Consider the following 25,972-nt stretch of genomic DNA (forward strand, 5'->3'; position numbering starts at 1 on the left):
TCAGCCCTGCTTAGCTTCAGTGGGCAACCAGTCTTGGGCTACAGGGTGATATGGCTGCCATAGGTTCTATAACTTCAATAGGTTGGTTAATATACCAACCTATTGAAGTACTAATAACTGTTTTGTACCTTTGTGCTGAGAACCACCAAGCATACAGAGATATAATATATAGGTGTATACAGAAAGTGCACAGTGTCATACACACAAATACAAAACACTATCATGGTAACACACATGACACTAAAATAATGCAATGAACATGAATTTAACAACATAAGATGAAACGTAAAACCCTAATGTACATAACTGATAAGAACAAAGAAAAAAACAGTTGTCAATGAAAAACCATCAAATGTTAGTGCTGTCACACAGGGAATTCTGACAATTTACTTTTTTTTTTTTTTTTTTTACTGTAAATTATAAGAATGTTTACTATATATATAGTAAAGGAATTTACCGTTAACCAATTAACAGGTTTTTACCGGAGCAGTCTTTTACCATTAAAATTATATAATTTTTACAGTGTAGCTTATCTTCATTAGACTGATAAAAAGTAATAACTTTCATTACTGCCCTCAGTCATTTTGTCTTTCCTCTCAGGACCGGGCTCACAGTGGTGTTGGATTAGGAGGCGGTAGGAATGGAGGAGATCCTGGGAAAGGGGAAGGAGGTGGAGTGGGAGATGACGAGGGATGTGCGGAGTGTGGGAGCAGTGGCTCAATGGGTGTACTGTCCTTGTCCTCCTCCAGTCAGGAGCAGCTGCTGGAGCACCTGGTCGAGTGCCCGCTCTGCCTCCTGAGTCAACCACGAGGCCACTTCCCTCGCTTGTCCTCCTGCCAGCATCGTGCATGCACAGACTGTTTGCGCCAATACCTACGCATCGAGATCTCAGAGAGCCACGTGGGCATCGCCTGCCCGCAGTGCCCTGAAGTTCTGGCTCTGCCTGATGTCCGTGCCATTCTGGATGACGGTGCACTGCTGGAGCGCTTCGAAGAGTTCCAGCTGCGACGCTTTCTGGCTGCTGACCCGGACACGCGCTGGTGCCCGGCACCAGATTGCAGGTTAGCATATAAATGTGACTGATGAAGCACAGCCACCACTGTACCATTGGTGCCATTATAGAGGGATATTTTTACACTCAACATATTATGTTACTGTGCAAATACATCTTAATTTCATACAACTGAGCATGTCACAATAATTTCTGGCATTTCCATACAAAGTTTTAGATTTTTTTTTTTTGCTCCATTTTTTAAATCTGTAATTTAAAGTACACATGAAATCAAAATTTAAATATTTATTTTGTTAGCGCACACTGCTATTTTTGTGGTGAACAATTCATCTGTGCAAGTCAATCCATTAAAAAAATTGTTTGCCTTCGTAATCTTTAATCCAAATCTGAAAATGCACCTCCCCTCTGAAATGACGGACCTTCTTGGGTTTGAGCATAACATCCTTAAACACGCCCCTCCAGTGTTGTTGTGAATGAAACGCCTACTTTACTACATCCAATCAGTTTGTAGTAGAAAAACAAGCCCTCTTTCCTTTTTCTCATTCAATATTCAATTTCTCTCGGAAGTACATCACAATACGGAAGTAAAGTCGATCGCAACTTCCAGTTGATGTGGACTTTAAATTTAAAGTGGTAAAAAAAAAGTGCAAAGAATTTATCATGGCAGTTTTTAACTTTCATTTGAAATATAAATTAGAATTTTAACTGGATTATAGAATTAATATTCTATAATATGCTGGCAGATAATTATTTGTACATTATGGGCAATATTGAAATTCTATACTATTGCATTTAAATAATAAAAAATTAATATAAAAATATAATTAAAAATAATATTTTAATAATTAAAAACCCTAAAATTTAATAGCAGTTGTTTTAAATGCTACAAGTGAATTTAAGCATCATAAGATTTTAATGTATGGTATGAAAATGGAGATTTGCCAAAGATTGCATTTAACAATGTCATTATTATTATTATTTTTTTTTTTTGTACGTTTTAAAGTTGAACTTGAAGTGAGTGTCAGACAACGACAAAGAACAAATAGGGATGAGTAATTAAATATCTAATAATGGCTGATGCATAAAAATCTGATTGTCAATAACTCATATGGTACCGATACTGTATATTGTTGCTAGGCACATTTGGTTAGATTGCTTTATAAAGCAAACTTGCTGACATAGAGGCACCACATAATAAAGTTTTATTTTGAATAAAATGAGTTCTCCTGGAAAAAAATAATGTCTCAAAAATGTTTTAATGTGGTCATGCTCATGGTCTGGATGGTTGCTGGTAGTTTCTCAGACTATGGGTTCTCCACCAGCTTAGCCAAGGTGGTGGAGATCAGGTCTAATCAGCTTGACACTAGGTCATCCCCAGTCATACCAGCTGGGAGTCCCATCTAAACTACCTTCAACCAGTTTCTACCAGCTGTAGCTGGTTTTAGCTAGAAACATTGTGTCATGTACGCTGCAGCATGAAGCACGTGCTCCTCTGGTGCATTATGTATAGTTCTGGAGGCTTGCTTTAGGTTTCGTAATGGTAACCAGATCGGGGTAGTGATGAGAACCCATGGCTGTTTGCCATTTCTTGTCAACAAGATGGTATTCGGTATCACCTGCAGTCTCTCCACATGGACCCGAGAGCATCCTCTCTCTTTACTACTGTGACTAGCAAAACAATAACGATGATCGTGGTAGCCACCACCACCATATGTGCTAGACGGTGGCATATGTTCACATATAAAATTATGTATTTAATTAACATATTGATTTAATAGGGTTGTACAAATGTGTCGTGTCACAGTACAAAATTGCAACAATTGTGACAATATGTATTTTGTACAGTTCACCCAAAAATGAAAGTTTAGAGAGATCTAGTTTAGGCTTTTATTCTCACATAAACAATCAACGCACATGCATAGAGCACGTCAAATATGGTAAACCCGGAAGCTCACACATCTTGAGATTTTCAATTTTAAAACATATGTATTCAGGGACAGAGTGCAAGCATTTGTATTTTTAGCTAAGCAGAATCATGAATATTAGTAGTACTGCATATCGAATCTTGACATAAGGTCTTTAACTATCACATTTTTAATACTTTATATGTAATGACAAAAGCATTCTTGTCATTCATTAGCTATGCAGTGATAGCTTATGGCTGTGCTGAGTGCCCCAAGCTAAGCTGTGGCCAGGAAGGCTGTGAAACTGAGTTTTGCTACCACTGCCGCCAGCTGTGGCACCCAGACCAGACTTGTGACCAAGCCAGACGTCACCGTGCTCGCTACACATCAGGAGCCAATGATGTCTCCACACTCTACGTGTTCAATGAGGAGCCTGGTGGTATGGCACAAATATTGAGGGACTAACCTAATATCTGTTTGGTGTCCACCGGCTAAGATGTTTGTTCTGCTTTTAATCTTGAAGATGCAGAGGAGATCAAGCCCTGTCCACGTTGTGGTGCCTACATCATGAAGACTAATGATGGCAGCTGCAACAGAATGAACTGTACAGTGTGTGCTTGTCAGTTCTGTTGGCTGTGCATGCAGGAGATCACTGATGTGCATTACCTCAGGTACACACACACAATACACACAGTCATCAAGTTACAGTAAGAGTAGTCGCACGTAGCCAGATCTTTGACTAATGGCTAGGGTCTGGTCTGCATTGTAGCTTATTTTGTGTAAAAAGTGCCCACTTAGACAGGACGAGATGGTCTTATTGACATGTAAAGTGACCAACCACAGTTCAGTTTGGTTTTTACACAGTTTAAGGTTGGGTTCATATGAAATGCTCTACAGTTCAAAAGTTTGGGGTCAGTAAGATTTTTTTGAAAAATAGAAAAACGAAGTTAATCATTTTAAATAACAAGGATGCTTTAAATTTATCAAAAAGAGACTGTAAATACATTTATAATGTTATAAAAGTTTTCTATTTCAAATAAATGCTGTTCTTTCGAACTTTCTATTCATCAAAGAATCCTGAAAATAAAAGTATCAGGGTTTCCATAAAACTATAAAGCAGCACAATTGGTTTCCAAATTGATAATAATCAAAAATGTTTCTTGAGCACCAAATCAGCATATTAGAATGATTTCTGAAGGATCATGTGCCACTAAAGTAATGGTTCAATAATGGTGCAGAAGACACTGAAAAATAGATGAAAAATTAATAAAATTGTGTATTAATTTACATATTTATAACATTTCTGTCGCACAAAAATAAGTACAGATTATTTCATAGACATAAATCTGAAAATAAGGGACGATGCAGTTTTGATGGTGAATATCTAGTTTACTTGCTGACTCAAACTGTTTCAGAGATTTGATCCCTCTAACATTGAAAATGCTCATTGTGTCAAGCCTGTACCTTCTAAATACTTTATGTCCAGGCAGACTGAACAAAAATGCTACCTTTGGAAGTCGTACTAACCAGAATGGTAGAATGAGTGATTTTCTGAAAGTGCCTGCAGTTTTGTATGCAAAATTTGGTCTGTGGGTGTGCGTAAATGAAACTCTTATTGTTGTTAAATCTGCCTGCATTTATTAAGTTACTGTAGGCAATTGTAAAATCAGTAATTAACATTTACAGAATATTTATCCAGTGTGCAGAGCATACACAACCAAGTATAGGACATTTGCCTGTAAGCACACAGCCCACATTCATCACCAGCAGTCACCAGAGTCTGTGATCTGTTATTAAGCTTCTCTCGGACACATTCAGTCCAAGCTAAACAGGGGTAATTCTGCAGCACAAGAATGTCAGATATGTTTTTCTGGCCCTACAATATACTGAGGTTGTGCTGAGTTGCTTGTGTGGCCGACTTCATGAACATTGCAGATTATCAGATTTGCTTAATTACTCTTAATCAACACAAGTCTTGCAGAATCTGAGCCGTTTCAGAGGTCTGATCTTTAAAATAGTGTCTTTGCTACCAGCTTCAATGAGCAATCGCTGCACCAAAGCTGATTTCTGATAGATTTTTCCATTCTTGGATGCCAGCCAGCACCAACTTTCGTCAATTAATCAGTACAAATCTCTGTTCATATTTCCCTTTCCATGCAACCCAACCCCCACGATTTGCCAGAAGCAGGGTTCTTAATTTAATGAACACCCCATTCTGCTGGGCTCCAGTTGGGCGGAGAAAGATTTTTATGAAATGACAGAATACATAAATAATTCTGTCATCCTTTACTTACCCTCATGTCGTTCCAAACCTGTGTGACTTTATTTCTTCTGTGGAAGACAAAAGAAGATTAGAAGAGGTTTTTTGTTTTTGTTTTTCAGTGGGGTCCAATGTTGTTTTGCACCCATTGATTGATCAAGTTTTCAAAATATATTCTTTATGTTACACAGGAGAAATAAAGTCACACAGGTTTGGAATGACATGACGGTGATTAAAAGTTGACAGAATTTTTATTTTTGGGTGAACTATCCCTTTAAGACCGTGTTTCTCAACCCTGGTCCTGAGCGCCCCCCCAACACTGCACATTTTGTATGTCTCCCTTATCTGACACCCATTTCAGGTCCTGGAGTTTCTTTTAATGAGGTAATGAGTTGAATCAGGTGTGTTTGATTAGGGAGACACACAAAATGTGCAGTGCTGGGGGGCACCCAGGACCAGGGTTGAGAAAAACTGCTTTAAGACAAGACACACAGTGAAAAACTTACAGAGAAATTACAGAGAAATAGCGCTTTAATAGGATTAACATATGGATGTAAATGCATGTAATTTTGTCATGTGACACCACATTTATTTGCCTTAAAGTCCTTTTTTCGACAAAAGGTGTTTTTGCATTTGAAGCATTGACATAGTGTATTTACTAAAGTTAAATAAAAAAATATTGTGTCGCCACTTATATTCTGTTACTCTGTAACAGATTTATGCGCTAAACCTTTTTCGCCAAAAAAAAAAAAAAAACCTTGGATGGGAATTTGTCTATTGTTATAGGTTGATAATCAGCAATTATCAGTAAAGTGTTGTGTTCAAATATTTACTCCAGATTGTCTTTTAAGCTAGTAGCCTGTAATATTTTAGCACACAGAACAGAACAGGAAGTGACATTGACCGTAGAGAGTTGTAATTCACCCAGGCGGTGCATGAGGCTACTCGAGGATGAGATCATAAAATATTGATTCAATGAGACAGTGTCTGGCTTTTATTGGCTAATATTCTTCTCTTTAACCTCATGTCATGCACATGCCACAGCTATGTGAGATTATGAAAAAAATACTTTAATTTATCTTCCTCACAGTCCCTCAGGCTGCACTTTCTGGGGAAAGAAGCCGTGGTCGCAGACCCGCAAGGTTTTGTGGCAGGTCGGCATGCTGCTCGGGGCTCCGGTGGTGATCTCACTCATAGCAGGCATTGCGTTACCAGTCATCATTGTGGGCATCCCCATTTATATGGGCCGCAAGGTAAAGACCTAAAGTTTGCTGCATTATGCCATTTCTGTGGTGAAATGGATCTGGAGACCGTTTAATAGCTCTGGTATGATAATGAGACAAGGTCATGCCCTTGGCTGTATGCTCCTCATAAGAAAAGTGCTGCCAAATGCATATATGTAAATTTATGTAAATCCACCAGACTTCACACAGTTTGTGGTATAGAAAACGTTTGCAAAGAAAGTAGAGAGAGTTTCACTGTGCTATTAGTTTATGGATGCCATTATGCTCTTTAATGCCCTAAGAACAAAGACCAGAATATTACCACTTTAAAGTCACCATGAAATCAGAATTGATGATTCTTACTCTTTTATGGAATATTGCAGTGTTTATTATAAATGATTTATCTATGAACATCATTTAAAAATCACGTGTCCTTGTAATCTTCAAAAAAAAAAAAAAATGTGAAAAGACATTTGTAATTTACGTTTGATGCTGACTTTAAGTTTGCTTGCCAGGTTCATGGTCGCTGTAAGAAAAACAATATCTCAGGAAGTAAGCATTATCTGACAGTGGCCAGCGGGGTCATGATGTCTGTTTTTGTGTCTCCAGTCATCGCAGCCATTACTGTGGGTAAGAAAATCATCCATCCACCTTGCTGGTTGCATATAACATGATGAACATGTAAAACACGGTGGTTATTTAACCTGTGCAGTACCTATTACTTCTATACACACTTCTGTGTATGTTTTACACAATGCACAAAGGTTTTTTTTTTATATATATACACTACTGTTTTGTTGTTTTTGTTTTAAAAAAAAAAAGCTGGTCCCAAGATGGCGCCGCGGATGGCCGCCTCAGTGTGGAGCTCCACAGTTGTTTTAATGTTTTTGTTAGTTTGTCCTGTTTTTAGTTATATTTCTACAATCAGTTTCACCAGGGACGAATTGCTGGTGTTTTAGAACACTATTCTGGTGTTTTACTGGACACTGTAGTTGGCGGAGCGGCGGCACTGTTCAAGTGTTTTAAGACATGCAAGCGTGGGAAGCAAGCCGGCGCACTCGTCAAGCTCGGACAGTGCGGCTTTAGAACGGCGCTGCCTAGTATCCATCTCGCGAATCTCCGCTCTCTACCCAACAAAATGGTTGAACTTCTTCTGCTCTCCCAGATAAAGACTTTTCAAACTCTGTTGCTCTGTGTTTCATGGAAACCTGGCTGAATGAAGCCATTCCGGATAGCGCGTTACATCTGCCGGGCTTCAAGCTGTTCCGAGCGGATCATGACAGAGAATTAACAGGGAAATCGTGTGGCAGCGGGACATGCTTCTACATCAACGAAAGTTGGTGTGCAGATGTAACAGCATTGAAGAAGATGTTTTGTCCCGATCTAGAAGCATTTTTCATCAACTGTAAGCCGTTCTACTCGCTGCGGGAGTTTTCCTCATTCATTCTCGTAAGTGTCTACATTCCTCCGCAAGCATGTGTGAACGCAGCGCTGCAACAACTGGCTGATCAGATCACAGACACAGAACAACAACACCCGGACTCTGTTATAATCCTTCTCAGTGACTTTAATAAAGCAAATCTGTCCTGTGAACTGTCAAAATACAGACTGCACATTACATGTCCTACAAGAGACTGTAATATACTGGAACACTGTTACACCAAAAGGATGCATATCACTCTGTCCCACGGGCAGCTTTGGGGCTCTATGATCACTGTCTTGTTCATATTATACCAACCTACAGGCAGAAACTGAAATCAGCTAAACCTGTAATAAGGACTATAAAAAGATGGACTAATGAAGCAGAGCAGGATTTACAAGCCTGCTTCGACTGAACTGGTTGGAGTGTTTCTTAAGCTGCTGCTAACGATCTGGACGAGCTCACAGACACTATAACATCATACATCACTTTCTGTGAGGATATGTGCATTCCTACCAGGACTCATTTAACTTACAACAACGACAAACCGTGGTTCACTGCAAAACTCAAGACAGCTTCGTCAGGTCAAAGAAGATGCTTACAGGAATGGGGACAGAGTCTTGTATAAACAGGCCAAAAACACACTGACAAAGGAGATCAGAGTGGCTTAGAGAAGCTACTCGGAAAAGCAGCTTTCTGCCAATGACCCTGCTTTAGTGTGGAAAGGACTGAAAGACATCACCAATTACAAGACATCATCCCCCAGCACTGTGTTGAATCAACAACTGGTCGATGATTTGAATGAGTTCTATTGCAGGTTTGAAAAACTCTCTCTCACACCCCACACCCATTCTGACACTCTCTCCATGGATCCATTAACACCTCCAGCAAACCCCACTTCGGATCAGTGAAGATGTGCATCAGGTCTTCTGGAAACAGAAGACAAGAAAAGCTCCAGGCCCAGACGGTACCTCCATCTATCAGTAGATCACCAGCTTCCTGCCAGACAGGCAGACAGGCAGCAGCTAGTGAGGCTGGGAAAAGAGCTGGCTGTCTGGTGCAGTCTTAATCTGGAGCGGAACACGCTCAAAAGAGTGGAGATGATAGTGGACTTCAGGAGGACCCTCCTGACTTAACTTGGCAATAAACACGTAAAACCAACACTATTTATTTAACACACCATACTTCATATTTACATTTCCTTGCATTTTAACATACCTGTACACACAAATACCATCTATTGTCTATTTTGTATATTGTGGTTTTTTTTTTATGTGTTGTACTGTATATTGCTATTTCCTATTTACTTATTCTTTTTTTATTATCTGTGTCTTGTCACTGTCATTCTGTTTGTGCTGTGGAAGCTTCTGTCACCATAACACATTCCTTGTATGTGTAAACATACCTGGCAATAAAGCTCTTTCTGATTCTGAATCTAAAGGTCTTTGTCTATTTTTATATTATTGAATATGAATGTGAGGAATGGGGATATTTTGAAGTCGAGGAGATACTTCAGAGGTCATATTGTTGAGTTATGTCAATTTAAAGAAGCTGAATTAAGCATATTGATTGCTCTGGCACGAGTTCAGACAAATGAAGCTACTTAAGACACAAATCTGCCTCTCAGTTGAGACACTGAATAAGAAAAGCGGAACTTGCTTAAAGGGATAGTTCACCAAAAAAATCATGTACTCACCATCATGTCATTCTAAACCTGTATAGTTTTTTTTCTGTGGAGCCTACAAGGTCATCTGAAGTCAAAACAGGCTGAAATTGGAACCATTATTCATTGAAAATTTAAGAAAAATTCTCTTGAGACATCTTTTCATCATGATTCAGGTGAATAAAAACTTGTTTAAGTCATCATATGACTTCGGAAGACCACTTTTATGATATTCTTATATTATGGTGCATTTGCATCTGTTATGAAGCTTAAACGTTCTTGGAAGTTTTAATTGTAATCTGTAATTGTATGTAATAGAGCAACTGGCCCATTATTAAAGAGTTCTTGTGTTCCACAAAAGCAAGCAATGATTGTATACAGCTTTAGAATGACTTGAGGGTAAACAACCAATATTTTGAGGGTTGAACTAATCCTTTAACATCCATACTGCACACACTGTAGCTTACATATTTGCATGCAGCTGTTTCATTCATACTTGCACATACACACAGCGACTGCCGCGGTTGTCTCTGATGACTCATCTATCTTCTGCTCTGGCACTCTTGTGAGAGCTGGAGCGGAGAGGGCAAGATTACAGCAGCCGGCTGCAACTAAAATGCCAGAGCGATCTCCATGGCATAGCATGAAGTCCTGAGCACAGCACATTCACTACTCTGTGCTCTTCTTGCAAACCCAAAGCCTGCGTTCCCTCTCATTCTCCTCGCTGAATAGCCCTGTCTGTTCTGCAGCTCTGACCTCTGCTCAGCAGAGCCACAGTGAGGCCTTGTCCCCTTCAATGTCCTCATCAACAATGCCACTCTGTTCTTATCCAGAACCAGGAGGATCATGGCCTTTTGTCTCCCTTTATTGTGTGTTGTCCTGGTCTTTGCTGCTAGCATTATGCCTCTTTTACATGTAGGGACCTAACTTGTACACTTATACAACATTTTCTGTGATTAATAATAAAAATCTTTCAGAATAAATTCTAATTTAGTAAATCTGTGTTTGAAGGGGTGGGGGTGCCTCTTATGTTGACGTATGTCTACGGGGTCGTGCCCATGTCGTTGTGCCGTAATGGCTGGTGCAGGCCACAAACTGAACCTCCTGAAGTACGGAACATACAGTTGGAAGATCTGGCAAATTGTAAGTCCAACTTCTTGAAATTTGGCTATATGAATATACATTTACAGTTAACTTAAATGTTGTACTGCAAATTTTTTATTTTTTTTTCAGTAGCCTGATGTTGTTCAGCTGCATTAAAAATAGCACTTTGCTTTTAACTCCAGTATAAAAATTCGAGGGCATTTATCTAGCAATTTTATACTGAGATTTCTGTTTTTGTGCCAGAAAAAAACATGTAGAGATAATATAATACAGATATTAGAAGTTAGCTACTTTTTGCTAAGAGCTTTTAGTTTAGCTAACTACTTTTAAGAGTATCTTTGTTGTAGTTTAACCACATTGAACAGCTTCTTTGCAGTTGCTAGAAAATGATCCTACTTTATTATAAATTGCTTATAAATCATTATGTATGAGTTTGAATTATGGAAACATTGTAACTTGTGCAGAAAGATTAATTTTGTAACATTAAGCTCAATTTGGCCTGATCTAATGACATTTAAACTTCTCTTGAAGATCTTCTATTTTCTCATGTAGTCAGTGATCACTGGACCGGCCAGACCAACCCAGCTCTATCCGACGGAAGCATACAGGAAGTGAGTGTGAATGTGGAGGAAGTGATGTCGCTTCCCAGCACCAGTGTGGTCCAGTCTGGAGCAAAGGGCTCAGTTGAATCTTCTAATGATGGACATGTTGACAGCACTGAGCAGGTTGTTCAGTCAGAAGATGTGGATGTAGTTGAAGAGTGTGCCTTCAGCAGCACACAAACATTTGCTCTGAGGTCAGCAAATTTTATGGCATAACTTGATTTCACTGGCAAATTTTTTACCCCAAAATATCAATAAGCAGTTAAGCAGTTCTGTTAAAATGTATACAGTACTATTCAAAAGTTTGGGGTAAGATTTTTAATGTTTTTGAAACAAGCCTCTTATGCTTGCCAAGGCAGGACTAATTTAATTAAAAATATAGTAAAACAGTAAAATTCTGAAATATTACTTGAATGTAAAATATCTGTTTTATATTTTAATATATTCCAAAATGCAATTTATTCCTGTGATGGTAAAGCTGAATTTTCAGCAGTCATTACTCCAGTCTTCAGTGTCACATGATCTTCAGAAATCATTCTGAAATGCTGATTTAGTGCTCAAGAAATGTTTCTTATTATCAATGTTGAAAACAGTTGTGCTGCTTCATATTTTGTTTTATTATTTACTTTTCAGGATTCTTTGATGAATAGAAGGTTTTGTAACATGAATATAAATCTTTTGTAACATTATAAATGTCTTTACTGTCACTTTTGAACAATTTGATGCATAAAAGTATTCATTTCTTTAAAAAAATAAATAAATAAATTACTGACCCCAAACTTTTGAACGACAGTGTATTTTTTTTCTAAGAAATGTGACCCTGGAGCACAAAACCAGTCTTAAGTCGCTGGGGTATATTTGTAGCAATAGCCGAAAATACATTGTATGGGTCAAAATTATTGATTTTTCTTTTATGCCAAAAATCATTAGGATATTAAGTAAAGATCATGTGCCATGAAGATATTTTGTAAATCTACTGTAAATATATTAAAACTTAATTTTTGATTAATAATATGCATTGCTAAAAACTTCATTTGGACAACTTTAAAGGCGATTTTCTCAATATTTACATTTTTTTGCACCCTCAGATTCCAGATTTTCAAATAGTTGTATCTCGGCCAAATATTGTCCTATCCTAACAAACCATACATCAATGGAAAACTTATTTATTCAGCGTTCAGATGTTGTATAAATCTCAATATCGAAAAATTTACCCTTATGACTGGTTTTGTGGTCCAGGGTCACAAATAATAAGACGAAATGATGCCAAACTACTTAAGGTTTTCTTTTCATGATGATATCAAAATGGCCCTGACATTTATATCTCCTCAGAAATATATAAAAATTATTTTTAATATAGCTAATCATAGAATATGTGTATTCAAGTAAGAATTGCATTTTTAATGTTAATGTTTTCATGTTTTTATTATTAGAACATCAATGAATTATTTTTCCCATAAGTCTGTTTTTGTAAAGTTTTTGTTGTTGTTGTTGTTTACAGCAGGGAAGGGACTAATATTGAGGTCCGTGTGGAGATCGAGGCCCAGCCACGGGACGGCCGGAAGCCGAGTCTCAGCAGTATTCTGTCTAGCAAGAGCCTGTCGGTGGAATCGCTCAGCCAGCCCTGTGAACCTCTGTGTGCCTCTCAACAGACAGGGAGCACCAACCCCATACCATTTCCTGAGATAGACAGCGCCTGAGCAAATCCTGGAAAACCACTGCTTCCACGGCCCACCTACACCCCCACCGGGTGCTTCCAGTCTCTGCTTGCAAACGCAGAGGGTCAGCGACATGGAAACCAACACACAGAGAGCGTGAAAGAAAAAAGGAGAGGGGGAGATGAAGATGAGAGTCCAGGGCAGCTGCCAAAATGTCACGGAGGGGATTAAAGACGATCATATGAACTCAAATGACCAAGCGCATGTTTGTCAACAAGTTTGAGGAGTGCTAATTGATTTTATACTGTGTTCTATAGAAGACATTGCCTATTTGGATGCTGGTCTGTTTAATTTATTCAATTAGCTTTTGTTTTAGCTATACCCTTTTATCTAATGACCATATGGTTCGTATCCCCCGACTTATTTGTAGGGGAAACAAGGAAAAAGAATTAAACTACGGATTAATAGCATGGTTCATTCTGCCACAGTTGCTAGCCTGACATGCCATGTGACTAGAAACATGGTGAGATGTAACTCTTGTGCTGCAGGCTAATGCTAACTTGGGTAATGGGCTTCCCCCCATGGTTAATTTCAAATTCATTTGAATTATGCAATTTTTTACATGACTGTTGCATTTTCATGAAGGAGCAGCAAAATCTGGATTTAGGTCTAGAATTAGCCTTCAGCATCATGCTGTTTTTAATATGGTCTGATTATGATAATATTAGGTCAAAACTGATAATCTTAGGGAACTCTAACATCATGAGGACTCTGATTTTGAGTGATTCTCAGAAAACTGATGATCTTGTTTCCCTCTGTTCACTTTTAGATCTTTATTTCTGCAGTAAAGGCATTTGTTTTTGCTGCTGTTATTGAGTACTTAATGAATCAAGAGTTTTGTCCATTAACTAAAGAGAGCACCTTATCTCAAACATCTACATTGACAGTTTCAGCTTACTAAGTAATTCCTTGTATTGGTACCCCAGAGCCAACAGTTGGATAATGTCTAGACTACTGGTATTTTTGACACCTGGCTTCGATGGAAGAACTCAGAATGCTAGATCAGGCCTCAAATACAAACTTGTACCCTATGTCCTATTCAAAAATGAGCAGCGGGCAGCCCTGTTTAAAGTGTAAAAGACCTCCAGGAGTTTCCAAAACTGAACCTTCATAACTGCACTACAGGTTGGGAACAATGAATGGAACAGTATGTCAATAAAAAGATTTGTATTGAATGGTGACTGGAAGAATTGTTATGTTTTCTTCTCGGTTGTCCAATATTTTTCATTTTCATTTATCGGTTGGATGTCATTTTATGTTTTACGTAGTTTCTGTTTAAACCTGTTTGTCAGCATTTCTATAAGGCACAGACAGAGGGCGCTAGGGCTCTAAAAACGCACTCGATCAATGATACCTGCTGCATCTGGAGTCCAATAGGAAATCCAAGCAGTACAGAGTTATATATGTTGAACTCTTCTTTTGAAATATTTATTTAAAATAATTAAGAATTTTAAGAAAATACCTTACCAACTAACTAAACCAGACCATGAAGATGATTTGGGGCATACTAGATGCATTATTTGTTGATGATAATATTTGAATATTTCTATTGTCTATTGGAAATTGGTTCAGAATAGTAGCAACATCATAAATAAATAAATAGATAGATAGATACAATTATTAATGGTTGTTGCATAACATGGGGACAACTTCAAGAACAACTGTTTTATTAAAATATTTTAAAATAAAATAGCTATTATGTGGAATTATATGGAATAAATATTCAATCCCACTTTATGTTATTTGATTAAAATAAATGCAATTATTGACAAAAATTTGTAGGAGGTTATTACTGAAATCATTAATTCTACAACATCCAGTTTTCAGTAGTGAAAAGTTGTTTACTGCACATAATCATGGTAACTGGGTTGACTATTTAAGATCATCCACTACAAACAATACATAAAAAACGTCTCAGGTTACTTATGTAACCATGGTTCCCTGAGTAGGGAACGAGACACTGCGTCCTCTAGGGGTCGCTATGGGGAACGCCTCGAAGGGAACGTATAGGCCTAATAGAAAAAGTAATCAAAAAGAGAAAATCAATTACGTTCTAAAAGAAAGTTCATATCTTGAAAGTATGATGAGTTGTTTTTATTAGTGTTTATGATAGCTATACTGTCATTTTAATAAGAGGAAATTATGATGTTAACAGGGTTGACGCACAACATGGGAACACAAGTTCAAATGTTTTTGATTTTATGATATTTGATTCAAATAAATAAATGATATGATATACTATAGGCCTATGATATGCTATAAATATATAATACTATTATAGGCTACATAATGCATAAAGCGATAATAACATAGGCCTATATTAAAAACGTTTCATTGTTACAGTCTCTACGTTGGTCACAGAATGACCCGGATGAATAATTATGATTCCCTCCAAGTTTCGCATGGTTGTTCTTCTCATTTCATCATGAAGCGTCATCGGGTGTGTGAAGGGTGCAGCTCGTGGATCTCCGTCAGTCGGGCAGTGAAGGGTTAATGTTACAGTACAGATACAGGACTGTGAGCCGGTGTCTATAGACTGCTCGTGTCCACTGACTCGCTCCATTCATTACTCGCTACATGCTACTCTACTTTCCCCATTCCCACAGTGGGCACCAAAGAAGAGCTCTGCACCTGCTCTACACCTTCCAGCATGGATGCGCTAAAATCCGCCGGGAGAGCAATAATCAAAAGTCCCGGAGTTCCGCGGCACACATGGGGAACGTCCAAGCATGAAAGTGAGTAACCTGCGTTTATCTCTGTTTACATATACTGAATACAACTGCATCAGTGCTGATGATCACGCGATGCTCTGATAACACTGCCTTCCTCAAGCTACCTGAACATCTTTTATATGTCGTTTTACTGTAATGTATATATATATATATATATATATATATATATATATTATTATAATTGCATACGGAAGTTGCTCAAATCTGATTTAGAAAAATGAAATGCCCTGCTCAGACATTATATAGTAATAATAATAGTTAATATATATACATACATACATATACGTATATACATATACACTATATATATATACATATATTATATATATATATATAAAATCATTTTTTATTAATGCAGTGCTTTTTGCTTAAATATTCATATAGCTAGCTTTTATTTGTCTCTGCATAGTGTGAGATACTCTTCTGTGAATTGCAATTTACAGATTCACAGAATTGCAATTGTGAATTGTTTAATTGCACATCTACAGTTAATTCCAATTAGAAATTTTGCAGTGCATTGGATTCTTGCCCAATGTTGACCCTACAGATAAAAGTCTGGTCACTGTAAAAAGATCCTCACTTTTTCCCATGTGTGTAAGAAAATCCAATTAGATTGCATAGATGTTACCACTGAACTGTTCGAGGTTGACTGGCTTTATGAAATGTGTTGAAACTTGGTCAGGCTCGGAGAGACACCTGGCCACACTGTGCAAATAAAATCACAGTTCCAACTTTCACACTCTCACTGACTCCAAATCACACTTCATCCATTTATGTTTTAATGATTGAATCAGTTGGCCGGTGCTGTCAGCTTTTGATCTGTCAGGAGGAAGAATCGAGTGCTCTTGTATGGAAAAGAGGGCAGTGGTTTTATGAGACAGCCTGTGTCACATCAGCGGTGACAGACAGGAGCCTGAGGCTCGACACACTGTCATTCTGATGTGTGAGATGTGAAGTTCATGAGGCACTCTGGGGACAAAACATCCTCATTCCCACTTGAACTGTGTGCCAGGCATACAGCTGGAGGAAGTATGCTTGTCTCTTGTTGCTGAGAGTATATGTATATTTACTAAAAACCAAGAAAATTAGCATAATAAATTATTTAAATCAACAGTTGTGTCTTGGGAATTTAGATGTGCTCCCTTTGGATTAAATATTAATGATTTGATGGTTGTCTTTCTAGCAATGGTTTGTATTTCAGAGACAGAGTGAGAAGGAAGGCATGATTTCTCACAAAGGACTATTATATAGAAACCTAAATCTTGAAGATGATGCCAGTTACATTGTTTTAAAGAATAGTTAAAAAGTAAAAATTCGATTGTCATTTACTCACCCTCATGTCATTCCAGACCTGAATGCATTTGTTTTCATCTGTTGAACACAAAGAAAGAAGATATTTTGAAGAATGTCTCTCTTATTTTTGTACATGAATAAAAGTCATTGGGATTCAAACCAAAGAAATGAATGCTTTTATTTAGCAAGGACACATTAAATTGATCAAAAGTGATAGTAAAGACATTTACAATGTTACAAAAGATTTCTATTTCAAATAAATGCTGTTCTTTTGAATTCATCAAATATTCCTAAAAATATATATTGTGGTTTCCACAAAACTGTTTTCAACAGCTCAAATGATTCAGCATTGATAATAGTAAGAAATGTTTCTTGAGCAGTAAATCAGCATATTAGAATAATTTCTGAAGGATCATTTGATACTGAAGCCTAAATTCAGCTTTGCATCACAGGAATAAATTACATTTGGAAAATATATTCAAATAGAAAACAGTTGTTTTAAAGTTGTAATAATGTTTCACAATATTTCATTTTTTACTGTATTTTGATCAAATAAATGCAGCCTTGTGAGAATAAGAAAATTCTTTCAGAAGCATTAAACAAATCTTACCAACCCCAAACTATAAAGTGTAGTGTATGTACAAAAAAAAAGAGACATTTTTCAAATTATTAGCCTATGTGTTTGAAACACTCAGAGCATGCAGTTTTGAAAACGATTAAACTTTTGTGCTTTCATAAAAAAAAAAAAAGTGAAATTAAATATTTTAACTCAAAGGGGAGCAGATTCTAGTACAGCATAAAAACAAGTGAATAATGAATAGTTTTTGTGCTGGTCTGATGAATATTCATTGGAGGCTGGTGTTGTCTCTCAAGTGTGCATTTGACTTGACGAAGGTCAGAGTTTTCACTGGCACTCATTAAAAGTGAAATTTCATGTTTTATTTTACCAAAAGAGAATGTTCAACCTAAAATATCACATTTGGCCTCCTATAAATGCTGTCTTTTTTTTCAGAGAGTTGGTGTGTGTAATATCATGCACACAGAGAGAAGTCACTATCAATTCTCGTTGTGTCATTAAAATAACATTGACAGTTCCAAAGGTCACATTAGTTGCTGCAAGTGTTAGATGCCCTTCCCGTTTTTTACACTGCAAGCTTTTGCAATTTCTAGTGTAATAACGCCTCGGTGGGAAATAACAGGCTTGAGCAGTAACGTCCCTGCTGATAATGTAGACATAAAGAAAGCTATTTTAAAAAATAAACACAATTGATGTTAATACTTTACTGTTTGATCATAAATCTGTATGTCAGAATTTCTGAGCTGGTACAGTTGTGTCAATCCATGTTTAAGTAAAGCAGACATTCTGGCTTTGGATGAACCAATTACAGGAAGGATGTCAGCAAATTTATCACATTGACCAGACGCAGTGTAAAGAACAGGGACGTTACACTGACATCAGAGAAGTGGTCTCCATGTGCCATTTTCAGTTATCAGATTCAGAAGTGGATAAGGTGACCGTGCACACAGACTGACTTAGGCCTACACAAACACTGTGGGTAGAAAATTCTTACACATACTGACACCCATATGCATACATATGCTCATGTACACCACAGTTCAAAAGTTTGGTGTTGGTGAGATTTGTTAATGGTTTTGAAAGAAGTCTCTTATGCTCTTTATTTGATCAAAAATGCATAAAATACTAATAAACTGGTTCCTACTTTAAAATGCACTTTATTCCTGTGACAGCAAAGCTTAATTTTCAGCTACTCCAGTCTTCAGTGTCGCACGATCTTTCAGAAATCATTCTAATATGCTGATTTGCTGCTCGAGGAACATTTCTCATTATTATCAATGTTGAAAACAGTTGTGCTGCTTAATATTTTTGTGGAAACATTGATCATTTTTTTTCAGGATTCCTTGCTTAATAGAAAGTTCAAAAGAACAGCATTTCTTTAAATAGAAATCTTTTGTAACATTATAAATGTCTTTATTGTCATTTTTGATTAATTTATGGCATCCTTGAATAAAAATATTAATTTCTTTCAGAAAAAATCAGAGGCCACTTTTGAACATTAGTGTACATATGCATATTTATAGATGGAAAAATACTGATCATATAGTGTGCAGAAAATTATTCCATACAACACTGAATCAATGACTGAAGCATGCATGTGAGCGCATCCTAAGGATGTTTCCGGTGAAAAAGCAGAATTTGTAGTTTTTATCGTTATACTCTTCTCATTATTTTTGATTTATGGTTTCTTGTGTCAAGTTCTGTTGCTAGAAAGTAAAGGATTCTTGGCTGTTTCGTTAACGTTCTCTACATTTTATCATTCAGCCTATTCTTGTTTAATCATTTATCATACAAATTATAAGTTAGTGTCATAACATATTCTTTAGATTCATTTTTAGCATTTTAGGCATTTACTTTGATATTTCACCCATATAGTGATTTTGTTTAGCTAAATGCTTAAATGTTGGAATAAGTATGAATCTGTGCCAGGTTCGAGTTTCATTCATTTCTTCTGGTAGCAGGGGAGTTTCAAGAGTGTCTATTATGTTCAAGGTTAGCTGATAAGCAGTTGTTTCCTCTGTGAGTTCTTTGTTTCATGTGCTATAAAGAGGCTATTTTGTGTTCTTTCTGACAGCACTTGAGGTGGTTGTTAGATTTTTCATATGAGAGCTCTTGTAATGAAGAAAGCTTTGTAGTCTGTTTTCACAATAATAAGCACCAACGTTCATACACATTTGGTGAAAAACACACACACAACCATTTTTCTAAATCAAGAGGGTGCAATGCTGTGTGAAAAGACCCCATTAGGTTTTATAAGGGTTCATTTCAGAGTGTGCTCAGCAATGGACAGCTTTTTGAAGACTGAGACTATCTTTCCTCTCCCTTAATTAGGACTCAATTCTGACCTGGAAGGCACGCAAGGAAAGAGAGAGAGAGAGAAAAAGACACACTCCTTTATTACTTCTGGCTTCTACTCCCAAACATTGTTATTGTGATCACCTTCAAACACTGTGACGTGATCCGCGTGCAACAGACTGTCTGCCTTTAGTCTCAGCAAGACTCAGCCGCTCAGGTTCAACAGAAAATTTTGAAATTTCTTAAAAAAGACATTAGACCTTATGCCCTAGGTGACAAAATCAACTTAGCCTGTGAATCAGGACCTGAATAAACGAACAGATGTTCATACTGCATCTTTTTAATTAACATAAATTTGCCGCTTGCTTAATTTACTTAATTAAAATGAAATAATGCAATCTGATTTAATCATGTGCAATCTATTTAAATAAACAGAAATTTCTTTAATCCATTTGCACTGGGGGTATATGAATACTTTTCATGCTGTTGATGTAGCATTACACATAGAAATTAGAAATCAGGGGATTTTACCTGCATGTTTTACATGGGGCATTAATTAAAATAAAGTGGTATTTATGTGTTTTTTGAGCAAGAGGAGAAATGGTTAGTGTTTAATGTTCAGCTATTTTAAAGGAATAGTTCAACTAAAAATGAAAATTTGTTAAAAATATACTTACCCTCAGGCCATCCAAGATGTACAGTAGATGAGTTTGTTTCTTCATGGGAACAGATTTTGAGAAACGTAGCATTGCATCAGTTGCTCACCAATGGATCCTCTGCAGTGAATGGGTGCCGTCAGAATGAGAGTCCAAACAGCTGACAAAACCATCACAATAATCCACAAGTAACCCATTCACTGCAGAGCATCCATTGGTTATTAAACATAAAGTGTCTGCATAATAAGTATTCTTTGATTAATCTGTCGGGCTTGTTTTGTGTGGAGGGCTTAAATCCAGCCAATAATAGTCAATTAACTACTACTCTTCCTTTTTTTGATTATACAGATGTATAATTAAAAATGTCTACATCCTAAAACCTTTTGAGATTAGGTAAAAAATAATATAGACACTGGTTTATGGCTTCCTTGAGATCACTCATATCTCCAAACTGTTGAAATTTAAAAACGTTTTGAAACAGTTATGGTGTAACAAAGTCTTGTTTACTGAAATAACATGGAAATTCGATGGACACACACACCATGCCACTGGTTGGAAACAAAATATTCACAAACATTTAGAAGCTTTGCAAAGCAGAGTTTTAAAAGCACCCATCACTAATGTGCACTATTGCCAGTAAACTGACTTTAATTTAAGGTTAAGAAACCCCATTTTCAATATATGGAACCTCTTTCCTCCATTGAATTAGGTTCAGCCAAACAATTGTCTTAATGCTCTGGATGTGAATATTTGGATGTCAGTTTGAAAAGCTGTGAGCTGTGCTGTTTTGATTTGTTCAGAAGTAAATCTTACGATTTTGACAGTTTCCTTGGAATTTTTTTTCCCCTGGATCAAATATAAATGCATTCAGTTTGAACTGCCAGCTCTTATGTCTGTCAGAAAAGAAATGTTTAGCTTCCTATTCCTTCTTTTTAAACCAAATGACTACCAGTCTCTCTGTTTTTCCCTCTTCTTTTGATTTGTTTGCTTGTTATGTATCTCTCAAATCACTAACAAATAAAAGCAAAATCCCTTCAGACCTCAGATAGGTCTCTCTATGTCTCGATCCTTCTGTCTTTGTCATTATTTTTCCTTAGTGTCTGTGAGCATAGAGACTCCCTGTGGTTTGTTCCCTGCTAGTCATGAATAAAAGAGGAGAAAATGATTTTGGAGAGATAAACGGATGCACCATGTGTGTGTGGCCACACTCAAGACACAATCCGCAAAAACCAAACAAGGAATTATGGCCATACTTTACAATAAAATTTCACATTCATGTTAAAGTCTAATTAGATGTAATGTTTCTGTAATTGATCAAATGCAATGTGATTAACACGAACACTGTAATTTAAAATGTTAGTACTGTGATATGTTGGCAATGTACGGACATTTTATGATTTAATTTCCTCAAAATAGAAATAACATGCTAATCAGGGTGGTCTTACCAAATACAGAAATATATGGATATTACATATTATTTTTTGAATTAATTAAATTGACTTTTTATTAATTTAGTTAAAATTTTATAATACTCATTTATATTGAGTGAATATTAACATATATTATTATGAGTAAAGTTACATAGCAATAATGTTAATATTAATTTATATAAATAGTATTCATTTATATATTATTATTATTATTATTATTATTATATTATAAGAGAGAGAGACCACAAGAAATGTGAAAGTAACACCAATATTTTGCCATAAACAATGGTAAAGTATAGGTCTTCATTATGCAAACCTGCATGTATTAAGTGGCTCTCTGAATACTTGATTCTGATTGGTCAATCATAGCATTCAGTGGTCAGATATTTTTTTAATATTCACCATTTTCCATGGCAACAATATATATATTATATATCTCGCATATCAGAATGTATGTGTTTTATTCTCAGGTGAAAAACATTTCTAGGGGAGTTAAGATAAAATAGAGTGAGTCTATTTTATAGTGTATAATTAATAAATGCATTTGCATATCTTTATCTGATGAGTTTCCCATTAAACAGCACACACCCCCCTTTGGTCTAAATATTCATCTGTAGAATATGAAAGTGGTTCTTTCTAGTAATTCTTTGAAGTTGCATAGGTTTTTTCATCAGTCTGAAGCTGCTTTTTCTCAGTTAAACAGAGAGAGAGCGGTCAACGATACAGTCCTCCCAAATATTGATTTTCTTTGTTCTCCTCATGTTCACCAAAACTAAACAGCATTATACACCTGCATTAGATTACATTCAATCATTGCCAGGTTATGAAGGCATATACATACTCTGATATTAGTTATATAAAAATATTTCCCTCATTTGAGTCATGGAATGTGTTTGAGTGACAACATTATATTCTTATTCCTAAATTATGTTTTGTTTTCTTTAAAATATTACTGTTTCTCTCTTAACATGCACCCCAACTCTCCCATAGTTCTAACAGCATGCAGAGAAAGAGTTAAGTAATGCGCACACTGACTGCATGAGAATCAGCCGTCGCATCCCTCCCACAGAGCGATCCGTGACATCCAAACCTTCCTTCCTGTTTGACAACCTGGACATGCATCAGGGAGAAATTTGACACTCGTTCTGTCTCTCTTCCTGTTTCTCATTCTCTGCGTCTGTTTCTCTTTCTGTCCTTCCCGCTCATCTGACAGCTCACTTTTCCTCTGTTGATTTTAGGTGCTTGTGGTTTCCTATAAAATATTCCCTTGTTAAAAAGCAGTCTTTTATTCTATTTCTAGTGAACCTTGTCACTGATAGTCTCTCTTCGTCTGTGTGTCTGTCACTCCAGCTACACTTGCTCTCGGTGTCTTTTATCTGTGCTGTTGGGCTCAGTGGGATTCAAACGGCTCCGCTCAGTCAGACTGAACACCTGAAACTAGAGCTGATCAGATTAATGAGCTGAGTTTCTACCAACTTTTATGTTTGATTATGAGTTTCATACATGCATAAGGAGCGCATTCTATTAATAACTGCTCAAAGCTTTTATGTGCTTGACATTTGGACTATATAAAGCAAGATGTTCTGTACAAAACTATTTTTTATTTTAATTTAATTAAAGGGCGTGTTCAGAAATATGCAGTTTAGTGTAAATTCTACTCTTTCCTTTGACTTTGGGTTTTCAGATACACCTATGATATAAACTTTTAATAACAACAATAATAACAAATGCTGTTTTTTTTAACCTTCACTGAAGAATGCTGAAAAAAATATATATCACAATTTCCTGAAAAGATTAAGCAGCACAACTGTTATCAAATGTGATAATAATGAAAAAGCACCAAATCAGTAAATCAGATTCTTGAGTACCAGATCAGTATATTACAAACTTTTGATATATAATAATATTCAGAAATGTGACTGGTATCCATTCTACTGTATGCTTGGTGTCAGTGATTCATGAAGCAAAAATAATGAAAAATAAAAAAGCAGAAAAATAAAATTAAATAATGTTCAGTAGTGTATTTCTACAGTTTGAACACCTGTCAGAGAATCTAAGCATATGAATATGTTTGCATTTACTCATGTTTTCTGTGTGGTCTCTGAGACCCCAAATATAATGTAACCTTTTTATGGAGGATACTTGAGTTTTTCCATCAGTTCTCATAAGATTTGAAAAAGTCATGAAGATAAACTTTCAATATTAACGTTTAAAAAAAATGGTTTTAACTATTACAGTAGTCATGGGGTCTCCCAGAACCCAAACAAAATCTGACAATAATCTAGGTCTATCTAGCTATCTAGGTCATAAATTCAGACCATAAATATAGTGTAATACTTAGACTGAACCTCCTCAGTTCGTCAAAAGGCATGCTGGAGTAGTGTTCATTTCAGCATGCTGAGCTTGCTGCTTCACTTCATCTATCCTTTGGCAGTGTCTTCAGTGCTTTGACCTTTAACCTCAGCCATTACTGAGTGCAGGCAGGGTGTTCAGAAGGGCTGCCTGGAACCAACCGAAACCCACCAATCAGCAGCACAGGGAGGAGCTGCATTAGTGCCAAACCCCCATGGGACATCACTTACAGCACACACACCAGCTGAGGCCCTGAGATACACATGAGCCTGTTTCTCATAATTAGACATCATCATATTAAGCCCATACAGTTTTATTCTATTACTGGGCTCTTAGAGGAGGAATCTCTGGTGATGGTGTGTCAAAATATTCACTGGACAATTAGATTAAACTGTTATCTAATCCATTAGATACATAATCTAACATCAGCAGATGAAGGCATGATGTTGTATGTATAATATATAGTGACCAGCCATTCGGATTGTGACAAATAACTGTCAAACTTCTGCAATATATAATGTTCAAAGGAATAGTTCATTCAAATATGAACATTTTCTGAAAATGTACTCACAAGATGTAGATGAGTTTGTTTCTTCACAGGAACAGATTTGGAGAAATTTAGCATTATATCAGTTGCTCACCAATGAATCCTCTGCAGTGAATGGGTGCCTTCAGAATGAGAGTTCAAACAGCTGATAAAAACATCACCATAATCCACAATTAAACCACACAACTCCAGTCAGGCAGTCAATTAACTTTTAACCATATAAGTCCATAACCCATAATAAAGTTTCCTCCAGTGAAAAACTCCTTTCACATCAAAATCCACCAACATATTTGTTTCCAGTGGTTTTGGGCTGTTTTCACTTGTAAAGAGTGCTTGATCTGTGCATATTTCTCTACTGATTCAAGCAAAACGGCTTTTTCGCAAGAGAAAACGATATTATGGATAGAGTATTTTTTCTGGGAACAACTGTTTAAAGCTAAATACATCATAATGATGAATTTGTTTATTACAAACATGCAGCTTTTCACTTCACAAGATGTTAACTGATGGACTGGAGTCCTGTGGATTGTTTGTGGATTATTGTGATGTTTTTATCAGCTGTTTGGACTCTCATTCTGACGACACCCATTCACTGCAGAGGATCCATTGATGAACAAGTGATGTAATGCTAAATTTCTCCAAATCTGTTCTGATGAAGAAACAAACTCATCTACATTTTGGATGGCCTGCAGGTTGAGTATAATTTTTCAGATAATTTTTGGGTGAACTCTCTCTTTAACTATGATAACTATGTTAGCCATCTCATATGGGTCTGTCAATATAAGGATTTCTCCATACATTTCCCAGATCATTTTTCTTGAAGTTGTGAGTTCCCACTCAATGACTCATTTGTAAAAGAGACGAGTTTCACCTGCCCTCTCTTATCTAGCAAAACATCCCCCTGAAAAGCAGACCTTGATAAATGGTTTTAAACATGACCTTTGCATATAGTTGACCTACAGCCAATAGTGTTGCCTGCTTCCTTATCAGGACAAAACCATAAAAAGTGCTGAGGAAGCACCCATAACTCATAGAATCTGGAATGAGCAATACAAACTTTTATTTATTTTATATATTCTTTGAACTTGGACCTGTATTATAACTTGATGTGCTTTTGTAATAATCAGAATTTGATCTTACTTTTCGCTAAATAATTTGCATTAAAAATCACTGTTTTTTTGCAT

The 25,972-nt window shown here is 36.6% G+C and overlaps 2 protein-coding genes across 6 annotated transcripts in view; both read left to right on the top strand.

Annotated features, from left to right (window-relative positions):
• Window positions 1–13,265, top strand: part of LOC107701501 (E3 ubiquitin-protein ligase RNF19B-like) — a 21,632-nt gene extending 8,367 nt beyond the window's left edge. The window contains exons 4-11 of one of the 3 annotated variants that reach the window (XM_016503524.1): window positions 601–1,061; window positions 3,153–3,355; window positions 3,440–3,587; window positions 6,267–6,429; window positions 6,915–7,029; window positions 10,494–10,625; window positions 11,118–11,382; window positions 12,690–13,265. In XM_016503524.1, the coding sequence (XP_016359010.1) occupies window positions 601–1,061; window positions 3,153–3,355; window positions 3,440–3,587; window positions 6,267–6,429; window positions 6,915–7,029; window positions 10,494–10,625; window positions 11,118–11,382; window positions 12,690–12,888 (1,686 nt within the window). In that variant the 3' untranslated portion in view covers window positions 12,889–13,265. The remainder of the gene's footprint in view (window positions 1–600; window positions 1,062–3,152; window positions 3,356–3,439; window positions 3,588–6,266; window positions 6,430–6,914; window positions 7,030–10,493; window positions 10,626–11,117; window positions 11,383–12,689) is intronic. The other 2 variants (XM_016503525.1, XM_016503526.1) reach the window with 2 other exon arrangements.
• Window positions 13,266–15,342: 2,077 nt separating this feature from the next.
• Window positions 15,343–25,972, top strand: part of LOC107701504 (low density lipoprotein receptor adapter protein 1-like) — a 32,380-nt gene continuing 21,750 nt past the window's right edge. For all 3 annotated transcript variants that reach the window (XM_016503536.1, XM_016503535.1, XM_016503537.1), the window contains exon 1: window positions 15,343–15,641. In XM_016503536.1, coding sequence (XP_016359022.1) covers window positions 15,557–15,641 — 85 coding nt within the window. In that variant the 5' untranslated portion in view covers window positions 15,343–15,556. The remainder of the gene's footprint in view (window positions 15,642–25,972) is intronic.

Source organism: Sinocyclocheilus anshuiensis, unplaced genomic scaffold (assembly GCF_001515605.1).
Source record: "Sinocyclocheilus anshuiensis isolate Anshui unplaced genomic scaffold, SAMN03320099.WGS_v1.1 scaffold1051, whole genome shotgun sequence".
In the NCBI taxonomy this organism is placed as follows: domain Eukaryota; kingdom Metazoa; phylum Chordata; class Actinopteri; order Cypriniformes; family Cyprinidae; genus Sinocyclocheilus; species Sinocyclocheilus anshuiensis.